At 33.5% G+C, this 18,949-nt stretch overlaps 5 protein-coding genes across 11 annotated transcripts in view; 2 read left to right on the forward strand and 3 right to left on the reverse strand.

Moving 5' to 3' along the window:
- The window catches only part of LOC144849637 (uncharacterized), a 123,173-nt gene that overhangs the window by 77,472 nt on the left and 26,752 nt on the right, over positions 1-18,949 (reverse strand). The window lies entirely within an intron of this gene.
- LOC144849627 (uncharacterized) lies at positions 131-12,018 on the forward strand. Of its 4 annotated transcripts, none has more exons than XM_078706601.1 (11): positions 131-262; positions 1,849-2,091; positions 2,594-2,799; positions 3,705-3,827; positions 3,897-4,017; positions 4,575-4,646; positions 5,571-5,671; positions 10,256-10,349; positions 10,585-10,634; positions 10,866-11,270; positions 11,690-12,018. In XM_078706601.1, exons 1-11 carry the CDS (start codon positions 250-252, stop codon positions 11,798-11,800), a joined length of 1,539 nt encoding a protein of 512 aa, XP_078562727.1. In that variant the 5' UTR covers positions 131-249; the 3' UTR covers positions 11,801-12,018. The 4 variants fall into 4 exon arrangements, with proteins under 4 accessions (XP_078562727.1, XP_078562728.1, XP_078562725.1 ...); XM_078706602.1 differs by having other exon boundaries at positions 3,705-3,813; positions 3,934-4,017; XM_078706599.1 differs by having other exon boundaries at positions 3,705-4,017.
- Positions 6,378-10,304, reverse strand: LOC144849642 (uncharacterized). Of its 3 annotated transcripts, none has more exons than XM_078706626.1 (4): positions 10,220-10,304; positions 9,187-9,350; positions 8,473-8,635; positions 6,378-7,565 (listed from the first exon to the last, which is right to left on the reverse strand). In XM_078706626.1, exons 2-4 carry the CDS (start codon positions 9,314-9,316, stop codon positions 7,211-7,213), a joined length of 648 nt encoding a protein of 215 aa, XP_078562752.1. In that variant the 5' UTR covers positions 9,317-9,350; positions 10,220-10,304; the 3' UTR covers positions 6,378-7,210. The 3 variants fall into 3 exon arrangements, with proteins under 3 accessions (XP_078562752.1, XP_078562750.1, XP_078562751.1); XM_078706624.1 differs by lacking the exon at positions 10,220-10,304 and adding an exon at positions 9,739-10,009 and having other exon boundaries at positions 9,187-9,331; XM_078706625.1 differs by lacking the exon at positions 10,220-10,304 and adding an exon at positions 9,873-10,003.
- On the reverse strand, positions 11,884-16,036 carry LOC144849640 (neuroguidin-like). 2 transcript variants are annotated; one of them, XM_078706619.1, is made up of 12 exons: positions 15,980-16,036; positions 15,422-15,490; positions 15,119-15,231; positions 14,715-14,949; positions 14,074-14,164; positions 13,818-13,910; positions 13,559-13,590; positions 13,277-13,332; positions 12,908-12,956; positions 12,421-12,539; positions 12,196-12,214; positions 11,884-12,071 (listed from the first exon to the last, which is right to left on the reverse strand). In XM_078706619.1, the coding sequence occupies exons 2-12, from the start codon at positions 15,479-15,481 to the stop codon at positions 12,024-12,026; spliced, it is 915 nt and encodes a 304-aa protein (XP_078562745.1). In that variant the 5' UTR covers positions 15,482-15,490; positions 15,980-16,036; the 3' UTR covers positions 11,884-12,023. The 2 variants fall into 2 exon arrangements, with proteins under 2 accessions (XP_078562745.1, XP_078562746.1); XM_078706620.1 differs by lacking the exon at positions 15,980-16,036 and adding an exon at positions 15,859-15,882.
- On the forward strand, positions 16,040-18,932 carry LOC144849643 (ER membrane protein complex subunit 4-like). The gene is made up of 5 exons (XM_078706627.1): positions 16,040-16,175; positions 16,759-16,867; positions 17,046-17,199; positions 17,532-17,692; positions 18,184-18,932. Exons 1-5 carry the CDS (start codon positions 16,096-16,098, stop codon positions 18,217-18,219), a joined length of 540 nt encoding a protein of 179 aa, XP_078562753.1. The 5' UTR covers positions 16,040-16,095; the 3' UTR covers positions 18,220-18,932.

The following is an 18,949-nucleotide window of genomic DNA, read 5'->3' on the forward strand; positions in this document are numbered from 1 at the left end:
TGACATAACAGAGGGAGTAGGATTATACGTCAGATCAACCACCAATGAGCTAACTTTTTTCATTCTTTGAGGGCGCTTTATTTAAATAGAAAATAAATACCTCGCAACCAATCGACCAATCGCGCACAGTAAAAGTTCCTCAGACCTCAACCACCGCACGGCGGCAGCTGAAGGTATCCTTTTTTGCTGGTGAGAAATATTTTTTGCAGGTGTTTTTTTTGTCATTAAAGAACGATCGGTATATTAAGCATGGAGACAGGAGGTAGGTTAATTCATGTTTACCTCTTTGTAAGGGAACATTATCATTTATATTTATGGCATTTATTATGTTGAAAAAATAATAAACAGAACGGAAGTTCAAGATGCGAGAGGAGACTGAGTGAGATGAAATGAGGAATGACTCAACTGCTTGGAATGGAGATAACGAAATGAAAACGCGATGCCTAGCTAGGCCTAGCTTTCGGGTCTTAAACCAGGGCATGCTGTTTTTGTATTTGAAAATAAATGTATTGATACGTTTAGCCGTATTTGGGAAAAGCGTTTTTTTAAAGTAGCCAAGTAAATGCGAAAATAAGAAGTGATTTTCCACGCTGTTCTGGTATTCTAGTAGGTGGGTTAGGCTAGCTGGCCATCATGTGTGCCTCTTGATGCAATGCAGCAATGGTATGGAATGCCCATAAATAACTTCTGAGCAGGGCCGGCCAAGGCTATCATTTATCCAGGGTCTAATTATACAATTTGATGCCCTCCATAAATAAGTAATCTAGAAAAAAGCAAAGGATCATCATATCTCTTTTTTAAACATTATTAGTATTTTTTAAACACACTTGTTAATGTTGTTAGTATTTGAACAATATAATTTGTTTGTTTATTTCAGTGACATTAGGCCTAATTGTTTATTTAAATACATAAAGCTGCTTTGTTTTCTGCATGGGAAAAAAGCTTACAGGAATTGTTTAATCTTGCATGACTGATAATAATGGCATTTGTGGTTATAACTGAATTTGATTTTACCAAGGAGTACCATGGACCTATAAGGCTATAAATTAATTTATAGGTCCATGATTTTACTGTATTCATTTTTACATTATTTATAATGAAATTTGTTTTTATTGATTTTATATAAAATTATTGTGATTTAATAAAAAGTGTTTAAATGTAAAACAATTTATACCAAAGTGTAATGATATAAGAATGATAAAAGATTAAAAAATAATGTTATAATGGATGCATATACCGTAAATCTTCTAATTGTATTAGTAACCCCGAGTTATTATTCTTTGATTGTTTTTTAGGGTGGGTTACTATTAGAAGGGGGTTACTATTAGTATTATAAGGGGGTTACTTTTAGAAGGGGGTTACTATTAGAGTAGTGGGTTTCTATTAGTATTACTAATCTTAAATTAGGCACCTGAAAATAGTAACCCACCCCGAACTTTTCCTGTCAGCAACTCATAGCAAAATAATAAAACAGTTCGAATAAACAAATTTGGTTGAACTCTAACTTTATTTTATAAACCCAAAAACACTCAATCCTCCCCCACTCCCGAGATCAACATGCATTATCTCCTTATTTTCAAAATATGGCTGCATCATAAGTTTTTGTGAATTGTCTGTAAGTAAGTCAATGTGCTTTTGGAATAAATTGAATTTTTAAAGCAAATTACTTCATTAAAACTACAAAATTGCCTAGATTAAATTTTTAAACATCTTTTTGTTTAGTTACGGCGAAATACCTTATTCAATTATTCTACATTTAATCACCAAAAACCTAATCTAGGCCTAGTGGTTAAATGTCAAGGTATATCTTTATAATCCAATTTTTTGCACATATATTATACATTGCAGGAGGATACAGTAAAATGGCATCTCGTTTAGAAAGTCTTCAAAATAAGACCGTTGTTGGCTGTTACAATAGAGCAGGGTGTGGGCCTATGAAAACAGAGGGAGGAATGTCAGCACATAGAAGGGCAATAGCAGACCTTGAAATAAGCATCAACCAGTTGAAGTTAACAAGTGATTATGAAGTTGTACAAAGAATATGTCAACTTCTCTGTCAGCATGGTCATGATTTGGAAACTCATGATAGAGGTAAATTAATTGCTGCTTTGTGTTTACATATACTAGTGAAAACTCTCTGGCCTACTAAATAAAAAGCACCCTTAACCAGAAACTACCGACTAAGCAATTTGGTACTTATATTTTGTAGGAAGTCTTCAGCTCTGTCTACACTATCAAACTGTATGTGACAAAAAAATGTGATGTGCCCATATATGGACATGGTGATGTCACTACCATATTTGGGTATATCACTACCATATTTGGGCACATCATACATTTTTTGTCAAACTAGTGTAGACATTCCTTTTTTGTTTGAATATATTTTGCAAAAATAATGTTTGTATTGTTAGTTTAAGCATGCAAAAAAGTGCATATTTTTCGGTTAAACTGGGTGAGAAAAAATAATAAAATCCTGCAACATAATCATCTGTGTGTTTGACTTACTGTATGCAAGGCATGAACAAAAGTGCTTTATAAAAATAGAATAGATAATACATTTTGAGACATATATATATATATTTTCGTTCTACAGATAAATTGAGTGAATTGTTCAAAGCATTAAAATGCATAGCAGGGAGTACACGTGTGGATGTACAGTCGAGGCTACAGCTTCTTAAATTGTTTAAAAAACGGGCAAATGGATGGGAAATGGATAAAGATATCGGAAGAACTGATGTTGTTAAAGAAAAGATTACTGCATCATCATCTAGCACTGTTAGTGCGCCTGCTACCCAGGAGGTAAGACTAAACACTACACATGATTATTTAAATCATTAATTGGCCATACAGTTATCATGGATGCAACGTTGGGCAGATACAGGCAGTATGATGACCAACTAAAGCTCCGTCTACACTATCAAACTAGTTTGACAAAAAAAGTGTGATATGCCCATATATGGTAGTGATATGACATCATCATGTCAATATATGGGCACATCACATTTGTTTGTCACATAAAGTTTGATAGTGTAGACATTCTATAGTTAATTTTGAAGGCATCTCCTCCACCATGTAGTCACATTTAGTGTTTTAGCATTTACTACAGTAGATCGCCTCCTTTGGGACACCCCTATTAAGGGGACACTTTTCTATGACGAGAACGAGGGACAATATCACTACATACAACCCGTATTCGGTGGAGACCTCTATTAAGGGGACACTTTTCTATGACGAGAACAAGGGACAATATCACTACATACAACCCGTATTCGGTGGAGACCTCTATTAAGGGGACACTTTGCTGGGGCCTGAAGGTGTCCTCTTAAAACATAGGTTCTACTTTTTAATATCTTTATTTATTACCTGAAAATTAGTTAACAAACAAGGACACTTGAATTTGATACGGAGTGGAGTTGTGGCTTGGTGGTTATAATGCTTGACTACCAATAAGGGTCCTGGGTTCAAATCCTGTCATATGTCAAGATTTTTACAAATGACAAATTACAACTCCACTCCCAAAGACTTGTAATAAGACTTTGTTTATGTAGAGCATCTTGTGTATATTGTCTTGTGAACAGGATTGCCACCTTTAAGAGGGATAGTGAATGAATTTGGTTATGGTTATCCTTGGCAATTTGCCTAGATATAGATAAGAAGATGCATTCTCCATTTGAAGCTGACAGTATTCTAACTTTTTTCCACAGGGTAGAACTACTCGAAGGCCAACTACTCATACTACTACTCAAAGCCCTACTACTGGTCAAATCCCTACTGCTGCTCAAAGTGCTACTACTGCTCAAATCTTTACTACTGCTCAAAGCCCTACTACTCAAAGCCCAACTACTGGTCAAATCCCTACTGCTGCTCAAAGCGCTACTACTGCTCAAATTTCTACCACTGCTCAAAGCCCTACTACTCGAAGCCCAACTGCTACTCAAAGCCCAACTACTGCTACTACTCCCACTTCTAACCTATCAATTGTGACAGAGATATTGACAAAACAACAGGCTCAAAAGTGTAAGTTATCTACTACATTTTGTCTATTCAGATTTCAGAATATGAGCAGCATTGCTTATAAAACGCAAGCTCTGTCTACACTATCAAACTGTATGTGAAAAAAAAAGTGTGATGTGCCCATGATGTCATATCACTTCTATATTTGGGCATATCACTACCATATTTGAGCACATCTTTTTTTTGTCTAATTAGTTTGATAGTGTAGACAGAGCTTTAGCTGAGTAATTGCAATTGCTATTTTGGGTGTCGGTCAGTCAGGTCTCCCAATCATTTAAAGAATCCAGTGATGTGCCCATATATGGACATGACAATGTCATATCACTACCATATTTGGGCATATCACTACTATATTTGGGCACACACATTTTGTAACATAAAGTGTAATACTGTGGACAGAGCTTAACACACAGGTTTTATTAAATGATTGGGAGACCGGATTACTACTCTATTTGGTCATATCACTACCATTTTTGGGCATGATGAAAATAACTCTATAACCATCAGTAACTCGCAATGTAGCTCAACTTTATAAACGGTATTTTTATTTATATTTGCAGTAATTTTGAAGGGAAAGTTGGCACTCCAGAATGTGTGCACGACCTGTAAAGTAGAAGTCTCATTTGAACAAGGTGAGCTTTTAGGTTATCACTGTTTTTAACATTTTAAATGTAAAAAGGTTAATGACATCATTTTACATTGGAAAATGTGTAATATGGTACTGGCAGATGTTTATAAATATGTCATTGTTATTAGAGAGAAATAGCACAACTTCTGGTATAATCATATTCGACTTACTTCTGTTACCATGAATAAAAAGTAATAAAAAAGGGATTATTTAATTATTAGTTAATATAGAAGCATACTTTTCATCATTTTCATTAAATTCAAATTAATTCAATTTTGTACAGGAAATAAAATCAAGCAATATAAATGTTTATACGTATGAGCCATTGTTTTAAAGCTCTGTCTACACTATCATATGGTAGTGATATGACATCATCATGTCCATATATGGGCACATCACATGTTTTTGTCACATAAAGTTTGATAGTGTAGACAAGGTTTTAGAGAAATGGCTCAACTTTTCATAATCTCTTCATATTCTTTGTGGGCCTACTTCTGTAACCATGAAAAAAAAGTAAAATCCGAAAAATGAATTATTACTATGCTAGCATACTTTATCATTTTTATTAAATTCAAAATAATTCATTTTTGACAGAAAAGAAATTGACTCGAGCAACATATATGTTTATAACTATGAGTCATTGTTAAAGCTCTGTCTACACTATCAAATGAGTTTGACAAAAAAGTGATGTGCCCATATATGGACATGATGATGTCATATCACTACCATATTTAAAGCATATCACACTTTTTTTGTCAAACTAGTTTGATAGTGTACACAGAGCTTTAGATAAATGGCTTAACTTCTCATAATCTCTGATGTACTTCTGCCACCATAAAAATGCGAAAAAGGATTTGATGAATTAATAATACTATGCAAGCGTACTTTTATCATTTTTATTAAATTCAAAATAACTATTTTTTAACAGAAAAGAAATCGAGCAATATAAGAGTTGTGCTGAGTGGGCATACTGTAAATATCGAACAAGCTAGAAAAAAGCTGCATTCGCTGATAGATGAAGATAAAAATGTAAGTTAAAGATTTAAACAGTTATTTACACAGCTGCTGTACATATAGCCAGTGCGAAATTGGAGCCTAAAATAGATTGAAGCAACATCAGTGATGTGCAAGTCTTGGTTACTATTAATAGACTGTATGTATATGGTTGAAAACATTAAGAATGTATCAAAATAAGATATTATGTCCATTTTTACCACATTGCATTAAGCCACCGCCAAGAAGTTGATTGATTCTGATATACCTTGTTATTGTTAATTGTTGCAATGTATTTTAATTTTATTAAAGAGGGCCTCTGAATATCAGTGAACCCACTGGGATAAACTGGAAGGGTTACCCTCTTTAAGGGTCTTTCACACCGGTCCGGCGCCAGCAAATCCAATTGAACGTCAATGTTTCATTTTCATGCGGCTACTCGCATATCGATTGGCGCATGGAGTGTCGTAAAAACGAAACATTGATGTTCGATTCACCGGACCGGAACCATGCTGAAACAAGTGTGAAAGACCCTTTAAAGGTGGTTGGAAAAAAAAAGTTAAGTTAAATGTGGTTTGGTGTGTGGACGCAATGTAACTTTCGTTATTGATCTGCATTAGCCACTAGTTGACTGCAAACTACCTGGAAATTATGCAATATGGACATTTTGTTTAATTTACTATTAAATTAATTTATTGTCAATTAATATATCAATAATACAAACTATGAATGAAGTATATAACTTGACTGGTGTATCTTTATTTTTTCTTTGAACAATATATATACTACAGCATAATGGCCTTATTTACATTTAACTATACTTTTTATGTACTATAGCGCCACCAGTAGCAGGTCCCAGTAGGGCTGATTTTTAAAAATATTGCTGCTCAGTTATGACACGCCATGTATGCCAAAATGATTTTCTTTCAGAAAAATTAATGTAATCGCTGTCTAAAACCTAGACTAGCATTTAATTTAACGTAAGAGTTATACAAAACTTTGATTCTATTTTAGTAATTATTTTTTAGCAAAGTATCCAATCAAAATTATATTAAAATAAATTGTCATTTTGAAAAATAACTTTAGATAATTCATTGACTTATAATTATATTATAACAAAGTTATGTTGTTTGTACTACATAAAAAAAGTCTTTCTGATCAAATTAAAATCTTAACAGCAGTTTAGGATTCATCTACTTCTTTGTCTTTTTAGTTAGTTTGTTCCTAGTGTCTAGCAGCATAGAGTTAAAAAAAAAGACTCTATTCACCATGTTCAAACTTGTTCTGTGCATGGGGTTTCATAGGAGGATTCAAGCCAAACCCAAACCCCCCCCCCCCCCAAACAACATTCAAGAGATAGGACACTTATTTCAGTTGAGCACCTAAAATTTGCTATGTTTAGGCCCTGGTTCCCCTCCCCCTATTTCAAAATTCTGGATCTGCCACTGGGTTTAACTTTCATCTACCTTGTAAAATTCTCCCAATTCTTTCATTCTATATCTAGTATATTTATCTAGTATATTTCATAATATATTTCTTGGTAATTTTTTTTCTCAAAGTATCTGACGCGATTAATCACTCCGATGTTACGGGCGGTTGTGAAATTTCCGAAACGGCAATAATTTGATTTTCAGCCTGGAAGATAATTTCGTGAATCTTAAAGCGTACGAACGATTTAACACTCTGCGGGAGTTTCTTACACGAACAAGCCATGCTGCGAAAAAACAGATCATCTTCATCGAGATCGGACAGTTCTTCTTTGCTTGCGTTTGTTTCTTTTCCATCAATTGCGTCTTCTTGTATTGAAACTTTAGGGTATTTTTTTATCTTTTTATCTGGTTGTTGCAACAAATCATCATTCATTATTTGTACTGTTCCACCATCTCCACCATTTTCCAGTAAAGTAGTAGTGCCTACTCTTTTTTTACCTCTAAAAATAAAAAAGTATGGTTAAGAATTTGAGAGTTTCATGCTAAACCCATGCATAAAGCCTTGTCTACACTATCAAATTTTATGTGGCAAAAAAATGTGATGTGCCCATATGGACATGTCATATCACTACCATATTTGGGCATGTCACACTTTTTTTTGTCAAACAAGTTTAATAGTGTAGACAGAACTTAACAGTGACTGGATTATCTATAGTATTGTCATCATTTGCCCTGTATCATATCATCTACATTGTGGAGCCTGCATTGTGTTAAAGATGTAGGCTTGTATTAATCAAACCATACAGTAGTACAGTACCGAGAATCGGTTAGACATAACAAGAATTTATAACCGAAAAAATTTATTTCATTGCTGACAACATAATTGTATAAAAAATTATGCATTTTTTAAAAAAACAATGTGTTTCAATTTAAGGCTTATTTACACTAGGACGATAACGATCGGCGAAAAATAGATAAGCATGCCTTTTTTTTACACAAAACAAAATCATTTAGAAAGGTTTTCGAATTATAGAATACTCATTTATGCTGTCTTTGATAAAAATAATATTTTTAAAAATCCAATCAAAATGACGTCATGATCAATAAAACCAAAAAAATCGTTGTATTGTCACGATATTATTGCTCTTACTAATCATGACGTTATTTGATTGGACATGTGAAAATATAATTTTCATCAAATTAAGCATAGATGGTTCCTAAATAGTTCTAGAATAAAAACTTTTTAGATTTCTTTTGTTTTGTGTATGAACAATGCATATTTGTTTATTTATCGTCAATCTTTATCGTCCTAGTGTAAACGGGCCTTTAGGCTGGTATGTTTTCATAATAATAATGTGTCATCTCCTAGTTCACTCTCTAGTAATATTTTTGTGTAACCTTACTTACTTGCTGTTAGGAGAGGTCAACAGACAAGGCAATAAGAAGTCCAGTAACCTAGCATGTCTATAAGGTTTGTATACCTTATTAGGATTCTTCGGCGACGAAAGTCTTCGTCTTGACTTCACAAATGAATCCCGTATATCCTTCCAGCGCTTGGACGCATCAATTCCTGTAAATCAAAATGTTAATATCAACAGTTGGTAAAATAAGAGGTACTGATGGAATAAATAAAAAGATGTGTACAAATTATTGATATGTCTAGTTACAAACCTATTCTAATTATCTTTAGTTTAGGTGGGTAGAGTTATGTTCAAATATTTTCTGTATCTAGTTTGTTTGACATTTCTAAAGCTCTGTCTACACTATCAAACTAGTTTGACAAGAAAAAAGTGTGATGTACCCAAATATGGTAGTGATATGACATCATCATGTCCATATATGGGCACATCACATTTTTTTTGTCACATAAAGTTTGATAGTGTAGACAGAGCTTAAAGCTTGGTTCCCACTTGGATGCAACGCATGTGAGCTGACCAATCACAAGTGATGATTCATCACACTGTAATTGGTCAAATTACTTGTGTCCAAGTGGCAACTAAACTTTAGAAAGCAGTTTTGTTTGTTAAAATATTAAAATGATACAGATCTCTACTAATAATTATAAGCACTTTGATATAGTCATTTTAGTAGGATACAACCTCCATAAAACCCCATTCAAACCTGTTGTTTGTAGACTGTGGCCAAGTAATTCCCAAATTTCTTGTTTTCTTTCTACGTTCTTGTGTTGAGGATGTGTTCTGTCGTACAGTTCTGGATATTTTTGCACCTCCATGATCAACAATTCGGCCATTTTCAGTTTTTATTGGTCAATTATTTTGCCGAACCTACAGAGACAGATATAAACAAGGAGAGTGGACTACCATCTACCAAAAGGGCACACCTGCATATTCATTCAAATTAATTTTAAATATCATATTTATAGTTTTTATAATTTTGTAGGGTATTTTTATTGCTTGAAATTATACTGTACTTTTTTGTATACTGTTTTATTTATTTACTTATATTGTTTGTGTAGTAGAATAAATATAAATAAAAAATCTTTGATTATATTTGAACTATATTCTTTAAATATAAATTAGACAGAATATTTAAATGTCTAAAATTGTAAAATCAACATGATCCATATAAATTATTACAATTATTTAAAGTTCCCCCGTACCGTAGGCCTACCGGATACTACTACGGCCGGTAGAATCTCCACCCAACAACAAGGCCATGATGGCGTCGCGTGCCGTGTGTGGTTTTTATGTACTCCCATCAGTTTGTTTTGGTTGGGCCTAGCACATTAAGCAATGTTGTTCAGTGTTTTGCATTTATGATTTCTACGAACATATTTTCATATTTACATCGTGCAAAGAACATCTCTTTAGTCATCATTGGTGGTTTTTTTACGCCAATAATGCCTTGAAAACTAGCATTTTTGGCGATCGCCGTAAAACCAGGCAGCCGTGTTGTTGCTAGCTAGCGGTGTCGACGTTGAAAAATGAAAGGCACCCGCCCGACCCAAGCGGTACCGGTCCACGGCTTTCGCTGCATAGTGCGGTGTGTCGGCGGGTTGCGCTATTAACTTTTTACCTATTAGTTTACCGCTTTTACATAATTCCATGAACATAAATTTTCGCACGGTGAAATAAATTATGTTTTAATTATACGTTGTTGAACTTTAAAATAGAAATAATTTGTCAAATCTTACCAAATTTGTACTTTATTTACGTTATATACAATTAAGGCTGCCGCCTACCACCAAAACAAGCTACCGAACGACCACACGGAAACAGTACAACAACCGCAAGAAGAGGGTCGCCGACGTTTGATGATTAAAGGTACCTGGACAAAATTCTTAATCGTGTTATACTGTAATAAATACTGCTACTGTATAATATAATGCACCATTAATTATTTTAAATATTTTTCGTTATTGAATATTTAATTATATAATTTAATTTATGTTATCTCTTTATTTATAATATAAATAATAATTGCATGAATAATTACTTTTATAAATGAAATCTTTTCTTTGGATATTCAAAATATAAAATTAGTACATTTTTTTTTCAGAGCCTACTGCTGTTCCAAATTTGAGAATAACAAAACATAAGAATGAGTGGGTAAGTACAGTACAATAATAAAACAAATTTTAATTTTTAAAAAATAATTTTTATTATTTTTTAATTATACCTTTTGTTGAAACAAATATTTTTAAATTTAATTATTGATTTTTATTAATTAATGATTTAAATTAATTATAATTTATTTTTTAATTATACCTTTTGTAAAACAAATATTGATTTTTTATTGAATATTATTGGTTATTGATTATTATTGATTTTTTCATTAAGGATGTTCATCTAGAAAAAGAGACAGTACCAGGCTTTCTGTTCGGACAAAGAAGTCGATGGCAAAGAACATTGAGTTCAAAGAAAGCCGAAGATACCAACAACAATGACATCACTGATGATGTCATCACAAGGAGTCAACACAATAAGAGGGATTTTGATACAGCTAACAAGCAGAGTAACGACAATTCCAGCAACAGAGATATCAAACCACCAGTTAGTGCTGACCACCACAAAGACGTCTCCAGTTCAGAAAGCAAGCCGACTAGTGGTCCGGTAACAAAATCAAATCATAAGCGTATAGTGTATTCGCGTGATTTCTTATTATCGTGTTGGTACTCGCCAAAAACGCTGACACCACCGGCTGATATGTACACTGTAGAGGATCACGAGATGTTTGTTGTAGCTGTGAGTTTTATTATTATACCGTATATCCTCTCGTATAATCCCACCTCCACTACAATAGGAATTTGGGCTGAGTTTGGGGGTGGAACTATACCCGGGAAACCCTGGTACTGTACTGAGATTATACCCGAGGATATTCCTGTTTGTGAAATCAGTCATAAAGTAGGGGGTGAGATTAGACCCAAAGTGGGATTATACATGAGAATATAATTTTCATAAAATTATTGAATAAACAGCAAAGTAAAATAATTTCTACATCTGTTGCAGGATTTAATCTCATTTCATGTCCCGACCCTCTTGCTTTATACATTCCAAAAACACACCTAAAATCTTACCCTAAGGGTTTTTTTTTTTTTGCACAAGCGCCATTGATATAGAACCAGCTTCAAATGTTAATCCTTTTTTGTTTTATTCATTAATAGATGCGATGGGAACCAAGCCCAAGAAGTATATTAAAAGCTGATCGTTGGAATGAAGCTGGTATTACGTTTAAAAACATATGGGGTACGTATGTCAGACGAGAAGAGAGCTGACTTAACAGAAGTAGCGTAACAACAGGTACAGAAAGACATCGCAAATAGTATGATAGAGATTGCAGACGAAAACAAAAGCTGGATTTCTTCAAGTTAAAGACATTTATTTCTTTTCAACTTTATTTTCAAACAACAAAAACATTCAAACTAAAAGGCATGTGACTGACTGTTGTATGTAAGATACTGTAAAATAAAAGCCAAATGTTCTTTTGTAGAAATGTCTTTAGAACTTTCTTCTTTTTCCTCTCTTCTTTGACAGAATTCTGCGTAGCTAAAAAAAAAGAAGTATAACGACTATAAAGTATAGTGAAACTTTTACAAACTAAAACGGTGAATGTTTGTAGGAAAGCTACACACACAGCATGGTTAAATAACCATAATATTCCAAAACTTACCCGACTTGGCATTTTCTTTCTGGAAAAAAAAAAATTGTTTTTATTAGTTGCAATACTTAAAGCAGACAGGCCCTCGTCTGTTTGGTTTGTAACAAGAGTTTAGCAGACAGGCCCTCGTCTGTTTGGTTTGTAACAAGAGTTTAGCAGACAGGCCCTCGTCTGTTTGGTGGTTGCTACCATGTTTTTGACTTATTTTCTTATACAGGGCACAGAAACTAAACTTACTTCTTTTTGCTTTGAAATCTGTCAAGGTCATCATTAAGATCTTGAGACAATGCAGAGATGTCACCAAAGTTGGTGATTCCATCCAGACTGGACATTGTAGCCATTCTCTTCTGGGCATGCTGCGATAAATAAAAGAATACTTAGTGGATATCCTTCGATACATCTTCACCAATAAATCCATACATTTGAGTTTAAAGCTCTGTCTGCACTATCAAACTAGCTTTGACAAAAAAATGTGATGTGCCCAAATATGTAGTGATTTTCCAAAATATGGTAGTAAGCCTAAATATGGTAGTGATATGACATCATCATGTCCATGGGCACATCACATTTTTTGTCGCATACAGTTTGATAGTGTAGATATTAATATTACTCACAAAAAATATGAATAATTTATTTTGTCTTTATGTATGCTACTTTAATTTATTTATTCATACTTTTGCTGACACTTTTTTAGAGCAAATAATAACATTTTTTCCAGACATACTTTTTCCTTTTTAGTCACTGGTAACCTCTTGAAATATTCCTCCTCATATCTGGAATAAAAGTGTAGAAAATGGTTAAATATCCGACCAATCTAGGGAGTCACCAGACATGTTATTACATAAGGTTAAACTACCTAACTACTGAAAAAAATCTGTATGGTTTTATACTGTAGCAGAATTTTGCCAAATTTTGTATTTGACCATTTTACGGAAAATTCATGTTTTTTCGTCATTGTGTATGTTACACATATTTTATTTTTGTACAATTAACCAAATATTATATTTAAAATTCATGCCTATACCTGAGCTTTAAGTTACTTCAACCATACTACAGACAATTTACTCCTGACAAGTGTTTTTAATTTACTTACTCCTTCCTTTCTTTTGCAGCCCTTTCTTGCTTTTGTTTATGGAAGTTCACAGTCTCCTGTCAATCAAAATGAATTTATATTCAATAGTTCAATAGTGTGTACTATTGCACGCCATGTGACCCACAATCGTCCAATCAAATGACAGGAATTTATTTAGGTTTTATAATACATAATAACCAATGCAAGTAGGATCTATTAATAAATAAATAATACTGTTATGATATAAGAATGCCTTATTTGCACTAATACTATGACAACAGTCCTTTGTTATAGATTACATACCCGGATTTCTTCTGGCCTGTCATCATATTCAGCTAAAAAATAATATGAAAAGTAGAAGAAATTGTTTTTAAAATTACAAGCTAAATGAAACATTCATATTTGTCAATACTCTTGTGCCCAAATATGGTAGTGATATGACATCATCATGTCCATATTTGGGCACACCACATTTTTTTGTCACATAAAGTTTGATAGTGTTGACAGAGCTTTAGCCCTGATGCTATGCAAGTGACCTGTGACCTATCTTTATAGGATTTACCTCTTAAATCTTGGATGATTGAACTACTTAATGCCTTTTTCTTTGCTACCTCTAGCAGTCTTTGTCTTCTGTCCGCAACCGTCTCATCATCAACTACAAAGAGAAACAGGTTATTATTAATTAAAAACATTGTCTGACAAACAATAAGTATCAACTAAGTACACTAAACTAAAACCACCCTCCCTCTGCTAAATCTGCTACTTGAGGATTTCCGCAATTTATTTGTTTAAATAACATTTATTTACCAACAACATACCATAGTGCATAGCTGCTACCCTTGGTGGCACATATTTCTTTGATTTTGAAGTACCCTCTTCTTCACTCTCACTATCTTCCTCATCTTCAAGCTGTTGAAATTAAAACACAGTTAAAAGACGCCGACAATTATGGAACTGTACCATGGAACCATTTCATATTCCAATGAAGACTAGTTGTATTAAGCCTATGCTGAATTTGTTCGTGCGAATCAAAAGTGTCAGCTTATACGCATGCGTATTTATGTTTACATCTTCCAAATCCCTCTCTACACAAGCGTATAAGCTGACGCTTTCGATTCGCGCTTACAAATTCTCCTTGTGGAAAATTGACTTAGGTTTTACAATTTTTTTTTCAAAGCAACCGTGTTAGCCAATGCCTTCCATTCTATGCCTAGAGCTCACTGACGATAGGTACCGAAGACTACACTTCCCTTTCTCACTGGAATTATTTACAGTACAGTATATCCATTTTAAATACACACAAATAAGAACCCGATTCACATGGTTTAAAGCTCTGTCTACGCTAACAAACTATGTGACAAAAAAAATGTGATTTGCCTGTATATGGACATGATGACATCACACTTTCGTCAAACTAGTTTGATAGTGTAGACAGAAACTTTTCTAGCCTATTACATACTTTACTAATTAAATTATTTGGATTTGGTCTAAATCTAGTAGGGTCGTTTTCTGCCACAGTGCCTGTGATAGCTGTCTTGATCAACTTGTCTACTTGATACTGTAACTTGTAGTCGATTGGTCTCATTTTTTCTAAGACGGTTCGAATTTCTATAAGTCGTTGAATTGCGGCAGTTCCACTGATCTGTTGTCCTTCAGATTTCCTCATTATCACTAAACCTAAATTCATGATGTAACTGTAGAAAAAAAAGTAATTGATATTGAAATTAATAAATTATTTATTAGTATTATCATAATTTAAATATACAATCAATACTCCATAGAACAACTATATACAGTAGTGTCAATCATGACAGTAAAGCGCCACCAACCTACAAATCGCCGACACATCCCTGGAATGCTTACCTAAGCAGCAGATGATGTTTAACATCTAGACAACTGACGCCATTAGCAGTCGATACTTCTCCATTTTTTACTCTTTTGAAAACGGATTCCACTTGTGTTTTGACCGCTGACACCTATTATTAACCAAATTTAAAAAAAATTCTATAAATGGATTAAAGGATTTGATTTGATTATTCATTTAATAACAATAAATAGTATGTATGAAGAGAAATAAATTATGAATAACTGAACCATTTTGATGAGATTTTTAACATTTTTTTTAGCTGGAATGTTTTGGGTATAAAAGTATCATTAAACAAAAACCTGAGAACAGATATTTTCAAATAGTGAAATTGTTTGCTGTGCATCAACATTTTCATCCATGATTCAAATCTGAAATAAAAATCAAAACTTTTATTAATTCCTTTATTATTAGTTTATTCATGGAGTAAAGAATCCATGGTTTATTTATGGACAAAATGAACGACATAATATTATAGCCTAGCTAGGCTAGATACCAAATTTGGATTCTCATTCGTAACAGGATATTATTACCGAGGCCTAAATGCAATGCAAATCAAGTGACTATGCCACGCATTGCCTCTACTAGTCTGTGTCATTGTGTATATGTCATAGGCCTACAATATGTCCTTCCTACTAGGCCTATTAGCCCAGTAGTAGTAGGCCTAGAAGAACTAGCTTGTAGTAGGCTAGGTAGGGCCTACCTAGAATAAGAATTTCTATAGACTCTTTACCCCTACCATTCCGCCGGGAAGCCTGGTTGGTTTATGATTCTTAAATATTCGTTTATATGAACAAATTCTTGGATCGAATTCTTAATGGATTATGTCTATTTTTACCATTTTATGACCACTTACTTACCGCCGATGTCTTTATTTACACGAATCTATTTACACCACGTGGTGGTGTGTGTGACATGTGTGTCATCATTGACCTTCTGCTGTGTGACCTTTTATTTCAGTCATTAGAAAAACAAAATGGCTCATCATGGTCAGTTGAGTGGACCAGCAGCCCGTAATAAATATCGACATAAATGGTCAATTGAATTCAATACTAAGTAAGTATAAAATGTGATTTTACATCAATCATATACGTAGATGTTGTTAGCCTTATTATGCTAATAGATGTGTTATTGGCTAGCTAGGATCAGGGTAAAACAGAAGGCAAAGCTAGGCTAGGCCCAAATAAAAACTAGATTAGTAGGCTAGCTAAGCAGGCTGTAGAGGGAGGCAGAGCCTATCAGAGGGAATGTGAAGCCTACCTTGGTTTGGGGATGATAAGGCCTAGCTAATCTATAATTAATAATTATACATTTTATATGATCAGTATATTTCTGTTTTGTTTAGCCTATCTAGGCCTAGTAGTAGGCCTAGCCACTACAACGATATTTATTATTATTGATTTGACAATGAGTAAAAATCTAGGCCTACTTCAGTTTTCTATTTTTAAATTATAATTATTATTAATTAATACAGAATTTTGTTTATCACAGATTTTAATAGATTAGAAATACCATAGTACAGTAATAATAATATTAAATGAAATATATAATAATTATTTGAACTAGAAGTTTGTGGAGATAAAAATCTGCCTAATCTAAATACAATTGATAATAATTGTAATTGTTTATTTTAATTTAGACATAGTCATGGCAAAGAATTAGATGCCCCTGTCGGTTTTACATCATCCAATCGGAATTTAGAAGTAACGTCCCAAGATAGTGACAACAATTCAAGTTTAGTCGACAAGGTAAGTTTTCTTTCAGATCTACTATCGAAAAAAAATTAGCATCAGTCAGTTAATATCTCCAGTCTGTGACTTTAGTATAATTACTTAGCCCTTATTGACACATGGCCTGCATCAATACATCTGCCTGTATCGTGTGATTTGATTAATAATGTTTATTTTGGTTAAATATTTTTTACAGAAATGTTGGGATATTGCACTAGCACCGTTAAAACAATTACCAATGAATCTGTTTATCATGTACATGTCGGGTAATTCAATTTCAATTTTCCCAATTATGATGGTAGGAATGATGGTATGGAGGCCCATACAGGCCATTATGCAACACAAAAAAAGTAAGTACATAATTGAGTGGTCCTCCCTAGTTAACTATATAATCTCTTTGGTTTAGTATATCCAAGGCAATTTAACAACAGGACACTGACCTTGCCAAGATCTTATGTCTGGCTGCGACAAATACCAACAGTACTGTACTATGTATATATTCACTGAGCCGCACGTTGTCTGTTAAGGTGCGTTGAACTGATTGTGTTGCAGCCACAGATAAAGCCTTTGATCTCCAGAGTTCACCATCCTGTTGTTAGATTGCCTTGGTATATCATAATTGCTTTCAAACTGTAATAATGGATTCGATACGGTTTTAATTTGTTTTGATTTTTCTTTTCAGCTTTTAAAATGCTGGAAGGGAGTAACCAGGCAATATTCCAGAAGACCGTGTTTCTTTGTTCAAACATGATGGGTGTCATGCTAGCGTTGTACAAATGCTCGTCAATGGGCCTTTTACCGCTCTATGCTTCTGATTGGTTGTCATTCCTCGATCCACAAACAGTAAGTCGGTTTTGTCAAGTATGAGCAGTGAAAAACTGTGAAATATTTCATATTTTCATGCTAATGCACTTGTCAATTGTATAACCCACCAAAAGAACCCCCGGGAGAGGTACGTCATGGATATGTCATTTACAAATAATTATTGATGCAGAGGTGCGTCAAAAAACCTAGATGGTACGTCACATCAATGAACAATGGTGTGGTGTGTCCGTCGCTTTACAACCCACCATATCATGAACAACATGGTCACAGTGCGTCAAAATGAGTGCATCATAGTCATGAAAAAAGACAAGTCACTTTTTTGACGTAGGGGTGTGTCATGGTATTCATAGGTATGACGCACATCAGATAAATAACGCACCTCTCCCGGGGGTCGCATGATGGGTCATACAATTGACAAGTACATAAAAAAAGTATTAATATCCCTGTGTATTCATTTGACTTTTTCATTTCTCTACTAAACTTGACAACATTTCTTATTATATTTTCAGAGAATGGAGTACTCAGGTGGTGGTGTTGTATTGTGAATTCAGCCACATGTACAGACTTTATCACAGATGTTATCAAACTAACCAGTGCATTAGCGTCGTCCTAAATAAAGTTACGACACCAACACTATTCGTCCATTTGTGTCTATAAATCAATCAGCATTGACATCAACTTCAATTATGGAAGAAATCTAAAGAAGAGTAAAAACAAGAAACACAACAAATTGTTAAATGATATTCGCTTGTTTATTTGGTGTTTATTGTGCAATGGAAAATTTTAATATGCATCATTATCAGCTATTTTATTTGCCTCATTTGTAAACATCATTAAAGTTTTTGTTATCAAAGAGAGGATTTTGGCAGAACCATTACATAATTCATAATGTACAATATATTTTGTCTAATTTATAATAATAATTTAGGCTTATATAATGCATTATGCAAATGCCTCAATGCACTTAACAGTAAAAATTAAATTCTACAAAAAAAAAATGTATTTTCAGAAAGTAAACATGAGGGATAAACATGTTTGAATTAAATGATATGGCCTGATTTTTGTAAAAAGGTGCAGTAAATATAAGTGTGGTTATTTCTTTTTTTACCTATTTATTATAAAAGGTTTGTTTTCCTGAAAAAAATATATAGAAATTATTCCTGTCTCCATATTTTTTTTAGTTTTTTCATAATTAAAAAAAATTTATTGGATTAGAAAACCTTCAATAAAAGCTCACAAATAGGAAAGGCTTTTTTGTGTTTTATTTTTTTGGAT

This window comes from Antedon bifida, chromosome 8 (assembly GCF_963402885.1).
Source record: "Antedon bifida chromosome 8, ecAntBifi1.1, whole genome shotgun sequence".
NCBI classification, from domain to species: Eukaryota; Metazoa; Echinodermata; class Crinoidea; order Comatulida; family Antedonidae; genus Antedon; species Antedon bifida.

Excerpts from the sequence above, each read along its gene's own strand:
- LOC144849627 (XM_078706599.1), top strand. Across the intron at positions 2,092-2,593 it reads TTTGGAAACTCATGATAGAG|ATAAATTGAGTGAATTGTTC; the intron begins GTAAATTAATTG and ends TTCGTTCTACAG. Across the intron at positions 5,672-10,255 it reads TGATAGATGAAGATAAAAAT|GCTGCCGCCTACCACCAAAA; the intron begins GTAAGTTAAAGA and ends TATACAATTAAG.
- LOC144849642 (XM_078706626.1), bottom strand. The coding sequence starts at position 9,316 with ATGGCCGAATTGTTGATCATGGAGGTGCAAAAATATCCAGAACTGTAC. Across the intron at positions 8,636-9,186 it reads CCACAGTCTACAAACAACAG|GAATTGATGCGTCCAAGCGC; the intron begins GTTTGAATGGGG and ends TTTGATTTACAG. Across the intron at positions 7,566-8,472 it reads TTGACCTCTCCTAACAGCAA|AGGTAAAAAAAGAGTAGGCA; the intron begins GTAAGTAAGGTT and ends TTTTATTTTTAG.
- LOC144849643 (XM_078706627.1), top strand. The coding sequence starts at position 16,096 with ATGGCTCATCATGGTCAGTTGAGTGGACCAGCAGCCCGTAATAAATAT. Across the intron at positions 16,868-17,045 it reads ATTCAAGTTTAGTCGACAAG|AAATGTTGGGATATTGCACT; the intron begins GTAAGTTTTCTT and ends TATTTTTTACAG. Across the intron at positions 17,200-17,531 it reads CATTATGCAACACAAAAAAA|CTTTTAAAATGCTGGAAGGG; the intron begins GTAAGTACATAA and ends TTTTCTTTTCAG.
- LOC144849640 (XM_078706619.1), bottom strand. The coding sequence starts at position 15,481 with ATGGATGAAAATGTTGATGCACAGCAAACAATTTCACTATTTGAAAAT. Across the intron at positions 15,232-15,421 it reads TTGAAAATATCTGTTCTCAG|GTGTCAGCGGTCAAAACACA; the intron begins GTTTTTGTTTAA and ends GGTTAATAATAG. Across the intron at positions 13,911-14,073 it reads GGTAGCAGCTATGCACTATG|TTGATGATGAGACGGTTGCG; the intron begins GTATGTTGTTGG and ends TTCTCTTTGTAG.